The sequence below is a fragment of the Molothrus ater genome, chromosome 1 (genome assembly GCF_012460135.2).
Source record: "Molothrus ater isolate BHLD 08-10-18 breed brown headed cowbird chromosome 1, BPBGC_Mater_1.1, whole genome shotgun sequence".
Taxonomy (NCBI): Eukaryota; Metazoa; Chordata; class Aves; order Passeriformes; family Icteridae; genus Molothrus; species Molothrus ater.
Genome location: NC_050478.2, coordinates 48,560,183 through 48,572,419, shown reverse-complemented (window position 1 = coordinate 48,572,419; position 12,237 = coordinate 48,560,183). Strand labels below are relative to the sequence as shown.

General features: G+C 38.0%; 1 protein-coding gene across 3 annotated transcripts in view; it reads right to left on the bottom strand.

The window, feature by feature from the left end:
* Positions 1-1,939: 1,939 nt before the first annotated feature.
* Positions 1,940-12,237, bottom strand: part of TRANK1 (tetratricopeptide repeat and ankyrin repeat containing 1) — a 53,087-nt gene continuing 42,789 nt past the window's right edge. For all 3 annotated transcript variants that reach the window (XM_036406362.1, XM_054515384.1, XM_054515386.1), the window contains 5 exons: positions 10,505-10,637; positions 9,509-9,654; positions 5,442-8,518; positions 3,775-3,876; positions 1,940-2,823 (listed from right to left, as the gene is read on the bottom strand). In XM_036406362.1, the coding sequence (XP_036262255.1) occupies positions 2,711-2,823; positions 3,775-3,876; positions 5,442-8,518; positions 9,509-9,654; positions 10,505-10,637 (3,571 nt within the window). In that variant the 3' untranslated portion in view covers positions 1,940-2,710. The remainder of the gene's footprint in view (positions 2,824-3,774; positions 3,877-5,441; positions 8,519-9,508; positions 9,655-10,504; positions 10,638-12,237) is intronic.

The following is a 12,237-nucleotide window of genomic DNA, read 5'->3' as shown; positions in this document are numbered from 1 at the left end:
CGTGGGTCTTAAGCCCTTTGAGTCATAGGTGTTAGCTGGTGCCAGAACACTGGGGCTTCCACCAGAGGTGAGAAACATTTTTTAAAAAATAAGGAACAAAACAGAACAAAAAAGATCCCACGACTCAAGGGTATATTATATATGAGCAAACTCATTTTGCTAATGTAATATGTAAATAGGATTAATGTACTGAGATAGCTATTAGCTGAAGAGACTGCCATGGAAAAGGAAGATTCATGTTTCTTTATGGAGACCAGCATAGGGGAAAATGCGCTTAAGGCAGTGACATTGGTCTGGAGATCCAAGTAGATTTCCCATCTCTGCTTGAACATTACTGAAATCTTGACCTAATCCATCCCTGAAACTGTAAGCTCTGAAATTCCAATTGCCATTATTTTTGTCTAGCAGTCAGTATTTCATATGTTATTGAAATAAGTTCCATCTGGGAGTGCTGATTCAAAGTCAGAGAAAAACCACTGGGTTGCATGGAACCACATCAAAAATCACAGGTCCCTGAGATTAAGTTCTTGGTAACTTCTGTTGTTATTTGTTTTAGTTTGTTTCCCCATTGCTTGGTATTTTGCGATAATATTTCAGTTGGTTTTTTTTCATAAAGAGAAAGAAAAAGTATAGTAATTCAATCTTTAAAATGTGGCCAAGCAAGAATTTTGAAATCGTAACTGTCCTTAAAAAGTTTAGGTAGTGTTTACTGCTACAAATGTAAACAGTGAAGCTGGGAAACTAGTCAGGAAAGTTTCTGCAAAATACCCATCAATACAGAAAACAAAGCCAAATAATTTACATTAATGATCCAGCTTTCTTAATTCTTAACTTCTATACAGTGCAAGTGACTTGCATTACACTTCATCAGTGTATGTTTCCAAACTATCTTCTAAATCCTTGCTTAATGAATAAGACTTCTTTAAGAAGAAATACCTGGAAAGAGACCTTTACAATGCAATAGAAAATTATTACTGCTACCCACATAGCTCCATTCTACAGCAGCATTTCATTTTTTACCCATTCAAAATGTCCCATTTCCACAACACTGAGCATAATAAGTGATTAAGTTGGTTTTTTTTTAAAGGTAATTATTAAAGCAATTTGTTATGTATACAAAGACGAACCTTTTTAAGGGCAAAATATTTCAACAACTAAATAATACTCTAATTATGTTTAACACACAAGTGTTTTAATTGAAAAGGTTACTAAAGGAGACTACATATTGTGGTTTAACCCCAGCCAGCAACTAATTACCACACAGCTGCTCACTCACCCTCCGACCTTCCCTGTGGGATGGGGAGGAGAATTAGAAGAAAAGGTAAAACCTGTGGGTTGATATAAGAACAGTTTAATAACTGAAATTAAGTCAAATGCAGTAATAATGACAATAATAATAATAATAATTTCAATGAAAAAGGAGGTAAAAAAGAGAGGGTGGAATAAAACCCAAGAAAAACAACGATGCACAACACAACTGCTCACTCCCCCTTCCAATGCTCAGCCCCTACCCAGCAGTGATCAGCCTCTCCTGTACACCTCCTCCCAGTTTATGTGCTGAGAAGATGTTTTAGGCTATGGAATGTCCCTTTGGCCAGCTGGGGTCAGCTGTCCTGGCCATGCTCCCTCTCAGCCTCTTGTGCACCTGCTCTCTAGCAGAGCCTGGGAAACCGAAAAGTCCTTGACCTACGGTAAGCACTGCTCAGCAACAACCAAAACATCAGCATGCTGTCAACATTATTCTCATCCTAAACTCAAATACACACCACCTATTGAGAAGAAAATTAACTCTATCCCAGCCAAAACCAGGAAACTACATATCCTGGACACACTGAGATTCCATCAGAAAGAAGTGACACTCTGGACCCAATTTACAGATCTCACTCATGCAGGCACATACGGCTTTCAGAAAGTATTCAAAAAATCAGACAAGATCAAGTGATTTTAAAAATTTTACAGGTTTTATAAAAAGATTATACATTACAAAAATGTATCAAAACCCCCCCCTTATAATTAAAACTTAATTATACAAAGTTTTATAGCACTTAAAATGACTAACATTCTTTAAAATTAGGATTATCCATTTTTTCAATAGGTACAGATGGAAGTTTATATCAAAACTTTATCAAATAAAAGACAACCTCTAGCTTTCATACCTATTTAATCAGAAGAATATACGCTGTCAGAAATATGAATGTGTTTACAGAGATTTCTTGTCTATAAAAATAGAAAAGAGGGATACTGTGAATATCTCACTTGAAGACTCAAAAAGTTCTAAACATACCAAGACTCTTAAAATCAGAGAAATTATCAATCTATTTTTCTGAGGATTCCAGCTCAGAAGAATGATGATGCAAGGAAGAAGAAAAAAATGACTGAGTGGAAAAACACCCCTGAGATAAATCAGAACATTAACATTTTTTTCTACTTGCTTGTTTCTTTGGCTTTTGTTACTTTTAAGCTATCACATAGGTTTGAAAGGAAATTGGTCCAGTCATAGGTTTTAACAATTACATTATTATAACACAGGTAATTATTCTGACACACTACAAGCAATAAAAAAAACCCCAATATAAAACACAGCATAAGTTGCTCTTTTTCTTCAGACTCTTCTGATTTCTGATCCCACCCCTCTATTTTTAAAAAAATTTTTCATTCTAAACAAAGATTATTAAGAGGATAAAATAGTCATCTGGAATAATTTTTCAAATTATAGTTTCCCATGTCTTCCTTTTTTCCTTGAGAGTTTTTTATGGACAAGTTCTTCAAAAGCCATAATTTCATCTTCCACTTCATTTTCCAAGTCTTTATCATGCACCAAGCCTATATTAAAAACAATAAATTAATGCAGAATGGAAAACCCCAACACCTTTTTCTCTTAACAGCACAACAAGCTATGTCACTGCTATTTTACATGTCAGCAATATACCTTCATATGTGCATAATCATGTTCGAGAAGTATTTAGCTTAATATGACAACGTGCTTAAGAGCTCTGCAACAAAGCAGCAACTGCTAAGCCACTTGCTGCACTAGTAATTAATTTTCACACTGAAAATCTGTTTCTATTGTTATTTCCTTTGACTTTTCTAAGAAGTCTGTCTCAAGATTCAGATTCAGCAGACACTACATTTCCTTGCTGATTTCCAAGACATACTATAAGGTTCCTTTTGAGACTACAAGAGCACACCCTCTCCTATTAACTGTATCTGCGGGAATAGGGAGAGGCAACCCAAGGCTTTATCACAACCAATTTTTTCTAAAATTGAGCTACTTTAATGCTTCACATACAGACCATTTTGTAAGTCTAACCACTTCATTGCTGCCAATGAAGTGCTCCATTGTTGCAATCTCATCACCTAAATATATGTTTAAACATGAACATTAAGGGAGGCACAATGAAGTCCTAAACTTGCCCTCAGAGATCTGTGATGCAGTAGATTGCATCAATGTATGCTACTTTTTTGTATGAAACCAAGAGAAATGGAAGTGAAAACAAAAGAAACAAATACAAGCATCCTTTATCAGGCTGGGATACACTGAAGGCCAGGGAGAAGTCTTGCTCCACTCTGGCCACCCTGCATCCAACTGCTGTGTTTTGAAGAGCCACTGAGGGAAAGCCTGGTTATTTCATGCTTTCCAGAGTGCCCCCATGGGAGTGCCTCTCAAAGGTCAGTGAATATCCACAATGCTGCTGAGTGGGAGACTGAAGTGATGCTTAGAGACCACTACTGAACAGCAGTGGGCACAGCAAGTTGTGCAATTTTAAAACATACCTTCTCCTGTTATTCTGTGAGAGTCCATTTGCTTCAGCCACTTATGAGCGTCATCAAGGATGTCAACCAATTTTTTGGCATGTCTGGTTATTACTTCTTCAGCTGAAATGGAGCACAGTTAACATTCTGTGAGAACACTTAGCTGAGAAATGGACAGCAGCTAAAGGTCAAGCACAAAATGAAGTTACACAGAGCCATGTGGGATGATGATGCTGCAAACCCAGAAGTCATGGTCACCAGGGTAATTCAGTAATATGGATGAAGATGATGTATGTATTACTCCCCATTCTAATCAACATTACTAGCACTATCAGAACAGAAGTTCTACATTCTTGTGCTGCCCCTTTTGAGTTACATCTGAATCCTGAAAACATCCTACTTTATTTTTGGGTTATAAAGTTCCTGACTCTCATTATCTCTCTGAAATTATATGAATCAAAGTCAAACATGGACCTAAAATGGTGCAGTCTTGGCTGAACTGCACAACTAAGAACCTCAAAACTGCCTGTTATAAAGAGAGGGAAAAGTAGTCTCAGAAAAAAATAATTTCTCTCTATATATTTTCACTGAGTAGAATAACAAGGTAACATTCATCAAGCAATTGTCATAACGAAATCCACTATTACCTAATTAAGCCTACTATATCCATCTTATTCATCACTATCATGGTTCACTGAGCAGGAAGGCAAGTAAACAATAAGCTAAACTTCATGGACTTCATCCGTATGTGAAGCTTTCCACTAGGAGTAAAGATAAAGCTTACACGTGAAGAGCACAACCTAACATTTAGTAACAAATTTAACATATTTCACTGATCAGAGCTGATGAACATATCAAGTACTACAGTTTTTCACTACTGTCAGACATCAAAGGCAAAATGACAGCTTGACAGGATTGGTGGATTTCTACCAGTGAAGCCAGTAACAATGTTAAGATTTAAGCTGTCACTTTCCCAAAGCAAGTATACTAAACAATTTTGCTTCTAGGCCACTCATTCACTAATTCAATTTTGCTTGCAAAAATCAGCATAAAATAATGCTTTAAGCATATAAGGGGGTGGGGAATCTAGTATCAAAATGTGTATCTCAAGCACCATAAATTACTAAACTTTTTAATACCAATGTTGCCTTTGAGTGACACACCACATATTTGTGGTTAAGTATCTCCTTTTGCTCAGCCCTAGCAAAACTGTCACTTCAAGGGCAGAATAATCAGAGATATCCTTAGTCAAAAACTCCAAGTACTCCTACCAGTCTACCCCTGCATATCCAAATTACTATGGCTAGAAGTAAATAGGAAACAGTAGAAACAATAAAAAAATTAGCAAAGATGTCCTGTCAGTAAAACTGCAAAGTTGCTGTAAAACTGTAAAACAAGGTTCAGAGAACATAGTACATCATGACCATGTAGAATTCCCTTTACCATCTATAAAAATTCACTACTATTCACTTTTCTTCTACTATGTAATTCATTAAGTTGGAAGAGTTTAGAATGTATTTTGAATATTTACAGCTCTCTCAGTTCCTCTTTTTATCAGCTACCTGAAATACCTGGAAAAACCTTTCTCTTGACCACATTAAGATTTGCAAATGGAGCTTTGCCAGGTCTAGCAGTTTGGCCAAAAAATGACATAATAAACTGTATAAAGAAAACTGGAAAGGTCCTACCTCCAGCCCAGGCTTTTTTCTCGTAGATTTCCTCTACTGCATCTGAAATTTTCTTAATATTCTCTTTGATTTTCCTCTGGCGTAAGTTGGAACCTTCTTTATATGCTAAATGGTCTCGGGTGTAATCCCTTCCTGTAATGGCCTCCACTACTTCCAGTCCATCATGTATTATTGGATCTATGTTTCTTCTGAAAAACTCAGCATAGTGTCTGTAGGCAGCATGGTTATTTGTGTGTTCTTCTGTGTTTCTGTGCTCCAAATAGGCCTCACTGGCCACAGAAATCGCATTTCCTTCTGCATGCAACTTTTCTTCCCCACTGCTCTCAGTTGGTGTCAGAGGTTCAGAAGTGTCTGACTCCATGCTCTCTGACCGGCTGAAATAGTTCTCAGAGCTTTGCATGAATCTGACTCCACAGAGGTCACACTGGGTTTGGTCAATATCTGCTCTTTTGAATAACTCTGATAAAAATTCCTCTTCTTTCATTGCAACAGGATGAACTCTGGAGCGGGCCTTCCTTTTCCACTTCACATACAGGGAAACTAAATGGAACACACGATACAGCTGGCGTCGAGCAGATGCTTTCTGCTCCTGCTTCTGTTGCTTGCTGAGTGCAATGACTTCCAGGGGATCCTTTTGGTCCTCTAAGCAATGGACCTCTTCAAATTCCTCTTCCAGCTCATCAGCATATTCCATTTCATCCAAAGAGGTTACAAACCTGTCAAGGTTTACACGTTCATACTGGATGCCCCGTATGGATGGATGCCCCTGAGTGTAGGCAGTGTCCCACTTCCAGCGGCAGTCAACCAAGTGCTCTTCATCTCGCTCAGTCAGCAGCTCTTGCAGGCTTGCAGCAACTTCTCTCACCTGTGTAGCATCACCCACTTGCTCCACGATCCTCAGCAATCTTTCAGGTACTTTAGAGGGAGTGTCTTTTCTCATCGATTCCAGCAGGGCCTTGATTTCAGGGAAGAGGTGGTGTAAGAGGGATCTGTGTTTAGAGCTCTGCACCTGGTCAGCATTCAGTAACATCACCAAGCACAGCACGACTGTCCGCTCAGCCTCCCCTGAAGTTATGCAGTCGGGATCCCCAAAGGCATCCAGGAGGACATTGAACCTTCCATGAACACCACACAAGACTTCTGCTAGATAACAGAGATGAGATCTGAAATAGAATACAGCTGCATTTGTGTCCTGCGGTCTGTATTCCTGTATAATAGAAAACGTGTCTTTAAGTTCTTTGTAATGGTTCTTGTGTCTGAACAAAAACTCCCAGTAATGAAGGAGAGCGATGTAACTCTTTGGAAGGCAGAGAGTAATGTTTTTGGCGAGACGCATCAGGACAGCACAACACAGAATATACTGGAATTCCAGCAACATCACCGTATTTCCTATGCTTGGAATCAGGTATCTTGTGCATTTCTTGATCAGGACATTCATGAAACGGAAAAAAAATCTTTTACAGTTTTCCGGGTTCTTATGAACATAGAATTGCTCAAGTGAATTTTCAAGAAGCCGAATGAAGCACAAGTGTGTTCTTCCTGGATTTTCGGCATTCTTGTCAGGTAGCAACATACCATGTCTGCCTGCTATTCCTTTGGTCTTTTCTTCCTGGCCTTTATTCCTGGGGAGACTTTTTGCCTTTGCCAAAGCAAACATTAGCTCTTTGTTATAATTATCCTCTTCTTTAAAAAGAAGTTTCTCAAATTCTTCAGGATATCCTGAAGATAAGATAAGGACCTTCATGACAGTTAGCCACAAATCAGTTGATTCTCTTCTGGCTGCAATGTCTTCCTTATTAAACTTAAATGTGATGTACTTCCTCAACATCTCTCTACAAGGTTTGGAAATAACACTACTGAATTGCAGTATTTCTTTGCATGCTCTTGGGTTCTCAGACAGTATTCTCAAATGAAAATGATTAGGAAAAAACATTCCTAGGAGGGCTTCACATGATGCATTTTTGTCAGGAGTCAAAATGTCCTCAAAGCTTTTGCACTGATTCAGTAACTCTTTAGGGAAAGTGCATGTGGCTTCCAACAACAGTCCATTTATTGCCACCAGATGCATTTTACACTGAAATATTGTCCTTGCTTCATGACGCAACAAGGGTCTGTGGTAACCCTCACAGGTTTTATCTTCACAGTTCAATCCTACAATGAACTTCATACAAATATCAGGGTACTTCTTGCTCAGTAACTCATCGGTGATAAAGCACAACCTGCTTAACAAGTGCTGCTTCAAAGCTGATTTTACTTTCTCTGTGCTTACTGAGAGATCACCTTTTGCCTTCCTCTCTTTTAGACTTTGCTTGTCTAACAAAAACTTGATAATGGGTTCAGCTTCATTTTGGGACACCTGGCAACTGTCACCTGCTTGGACAATCCCAAAATAGGCAAAGCATAACTTCACCATATCTTTCTCTGCATTGGTGGCTGCTTTCTTCAGACCACTGACAAGACTCAGAAGAGCCATTAAGCCACGTGTTGCCATGAAGAGGATGTTCTGGCTAGGAGTGCTGCAGCGACATAACGCAAAGAGAGCTTCAACTGCACCAGCAGAATGATTCAGAGACAGGAACCGACAGTACGCGTCGCTCAGCTTCAAGAAGTCTCCTTTCAGAGCTCCCTGCAAAAACACAGCCTCAGCAATGCCAGACTTCTGCCCAGTTTGTTCACAAAGCTCAAGGGCTTCTCTGAGGATGCTCTCCACGTTCCCCAGGTGTGGTTCTGAACCGCGGCTCAGCCTGGCGCGAGCTTCAGCAAGCAAGCACGATGCGCGGAACTCTTTTACAGCCGTGAGGTTGGCTGCTTCCAGGGCAAAGCCGTGCTGTTTCATCAACTTCGCAGCCTCCTCCTGGCGATCCTTCCTTTTCAGTAAGTCTGCTGTTTGGCGCAAACATCCACGAGACTTCAGAAACTCAAGCTGATCCTCTATATCCAGTTTTGAGAGGACTTGCATCATTTCCTCAGTCCTGTTCATACTCAGGTACTTTGCAGCTGCTTCCAAATACAGCTGATTTGCTGTACAGGAGAGTTTGGAAGGCATTTGTCCTTTTGCATTCAACATATCTTCATATCTGAAAAAACAGATACATCAATTTACTGCCACAGATTACAGATCTAGACAAAAAAAGCCCTGCAATAAAAAAAAAACCCAACAAAACCATTAAACAAAGAGCTTCCCCTACAAACCCTTCCTACAAAAAGGTCAACTGTTTCATGTGATATGCCTGTCAGGTGAAAGAGCATCACATCAGCTGAAAAGATCTACAGAAAGAAATTAATTACAACATGAGGCTGTCAGAATCAAGAGTATTAAAGCTTTTGGTACAAACAGGATCACAAGGTTTACAGCATTACTGAAGCATTCTCCACACTGTCAAATCAACGTACAAATAATTTTAACACGTTATCAGCATGATTCTTCTATTAATAAAAAAATATGAATTTCAGTGAATCCTCCAAGGGTCAATATATACAATATTCTGTAAAATTTACATAAACTTGTCAGTTTAGAGATAATTCTTTCAAGCCTCTGTATGTATCTGCATATACTTTGTAGCTTACTGATTGTCTGAGCAAAACACCTGGTTGCATCTTTCGTAACATGCACTTTAGAATATTCAGTAACTAATTATTAAGGGCTGATGTATAATTATTGATGTATCCCCTAAGCCAGTTTTGTGAAATATTCTCTCCTGCATGCTGAGAATGAGTAGCTTTTTCCTGTTGGATTAGTAAATTATCATCAGCTTTCGTCATCATCTTTCTCATGATAAATGGTAGTGCAGATTTTTTGTGTCTATGCTGATAAATTTTCATTAATGTTTTGGGGGGATGATTTAAAAACTTGTTTGTTGGTAAAGTCACTTTAATTCTTGAATGTTTTGATTGAACAACTAAAGAAGCTTTAATCATTCAAAAAAGCAGTTACCATTACTAAAGGTAATGTAAACAAAGTCAATAGACAAAACCCTTCTGAAAATTTTTCAGTTAACCATCTGCATTATATGGAATTTGGAAATGCAAAAGAGAGTTATATTCCAATACCATCTTGCAAGACATACCTTTCAACTGCCTTTGCTGCTTCTTCATAGAGTTCTTCCTGACAATACATTTTAATGGCCAGATCAAACTCCTCAATTCGTTCATAACATTCAGATGCTTCTCTGTAGCACTGGCTTTTCTGATAGTAAACTGCAGCATCTTTCATCTGCAATGCAGAAGTCAATAATGAAACTGAAGTGCTGTAAACAGTCAAAACTACATGCATGGAATAAATCTTGTAATTCCATTATGTGTCTCATAAATAAGTATACTTTAATAAAATGTTATTAAAGTATCTGAATAAAATCAGATATTAAAGTAACCATCACTAAAACTGAAGAGATTGTTTAAAAAAACTTCAAAATATTTGTGTCTGAAAAACTAGAGTATAAAATGAAAGGTATTATGTAAGGTTTTCAAAATCATTTATCCACCCAGCTCTGCCTCTTGTTAGAAAACACTACACATGCTTCTGCTGATTTACAGATTTTTCAGAATGAATAGTATTAAATTAAAACAGTTATGGATGCAGAAAGAGAACACTAACATTATATCTCAAATTTCAAATATTTGGGAACAACCACTTTATACTCTTTTAGTGGAAATACACTGAAAATAAAAATATTACATATTGTTAGCACACTAACCCTTCCAAGTTTTAAGGTTCCATTTAAATGGCTGTTATCAATGAAGTTTCAATATCATCAGCATACTGAATGAAGCAGCAGCTTAAGTTTCATTACATCAGTCATTCACTAATTTTTGACTGCAAATGACTGATAATGACATTTGAGGAAAGCCAAAGAAATAAAGCCAGCCTGCATAATTGCATCATGCTCCACTTCATTTCTTTTCTGCCTGTTCTCTGACAAATTACTCCTTTTGAACAGCCCAGCTTAAAGAGCTTGTTTAGTTTTGCTATTACCATGACACAAAAAGATACTATTACTTTCTGAGTAATATGAGAGGAAAAAATTTTGTAGGAAAAAGAAAGTGATATGGTGAGGATTTAATACCTTTCCTAATTTTTTACACAATTCTGCACAAAGACGGAACTCCTTTGATTGAATCAGACATTTTAGTGATAGCTTTGGTTCTCCACATTCCAAGTAAGTTTTAGCCAATGTCATATATTCCATCTGTTTTTCCCTGTAGAAAGTAAGAGAAAATTACCACTAACATCGAATTAAGTTTAGGATCATGTGAGCTGTCACTGAATCCAACCAACACTGACATGACACAATATTCTTAATACGTTACCTGATGAGTTATGATCTTACAATTAATTATATTTTGTGCTGACACTGCTCTGTCCAGAAGTCTGTTCCAAAATATGATAGCTCTGACTGTCAAAAGATTCTTTTGAGTTTTTTTTAAACTAATATATTACTATACTGTATTATACTGTACTGCATTATTGTGATTCTGTACTGCTTCTCTTTCCTTAACTTGCTCTCTCTTTTCTGCTGTTTGGCACCAATGTCATTAGAGACACAAGCAAATGTGTTCTCAGCCTTTGTTTTGTCTGACCAAACAATTCCAGCCTTCCAGGTATCACTGCAGCATGATCTAGATTGAATTCACAATTCTCAAGCCTGGAGAATCAGAACTGTACAGAGCATTTCATAAAGAACACATGAACATCTTACTTAAGCTTTTTACACCAGCATTAATACCTCTATTAAAAAAAAGAATTCAACTTTGGCAGCTTCATTGTTACATATGTTCTGTCAACATATTCTAATACACCAAATTCCTTCTCAAATTTTATGCAAGCTTTTGACAAGCACAGTGAACTGAGAAAAAGTTTTATCAGTCCCATCAACAATTTCTCTATAATAATGAAATTTTGTGAGCATCCTTATGCTTCTAACCAGGGCCACTAATATAAAGCAGGTAATTAAAAAAGATAAAATCTCAACTAACTCCAGTAATAGCTTTTCTTCAGACCTTCCCTCTTCTCCCTTGTGTGCCAGCTTCCTCTGATCTAGTCATTCCTTTCCCATGCTGCTATCATTGCTAGTTTCTGGTCTCCCAGAACATGAACAGGAACTGATTCATTTAGGTCTAGATCCTTCTCCATTAAGTTTTTTCCTGTCTTATTTGAGATGAGTCCCAAAGATTTTCCAAGCCTCTTCGGGAAACTGCAAACTCTCTCCCCTGTCAAACTCTTGAGCTATTTTATGCAGCCAAAATCATGAACTATATGATTCATCTCAAAATCTGTTCCTTCAAAACTGTCCTTTGGTTCAGATCTGGTCCTGCTTGTTTAGTTTAAAATGACTGTAACCTTAATTTTACTCCAAAACTCACTTTTTCCTAGCAGCTTTTTTTCCCCAATGCTCACCACCATTCCCTCTCCTTTGTTGAGTGAACATGCAGTGGGGATTAACATATTGACTCAACAAAGTGAGTTGCCATCAGCAAGATATGTTCTCCTATCTATATCTATGGATGTTCTCAACTCAGATATGTTCTCCTATCTATATCTATGGATGCAAAGCCTCTTGACGTAATGCAAATCCTGCTGCTTTTCTCTCACAGAACCAGTAAGCCCTTGCAAGGGCCTATTTCATTTGGACAGCCCTTCCACTGTTCCTTAGAGGGAGCAGTGCCCTGGATCCTGTAGTGCTAGGACCTTCCAACTCCTTAAATCTCTTTTGCCACCCACAAACACACAAAGACACCCCTCCTGCACTGCTCTCCAGCATCTCTGGTCAGATCCCAGAGCTGTGGTGTGAATCTCACC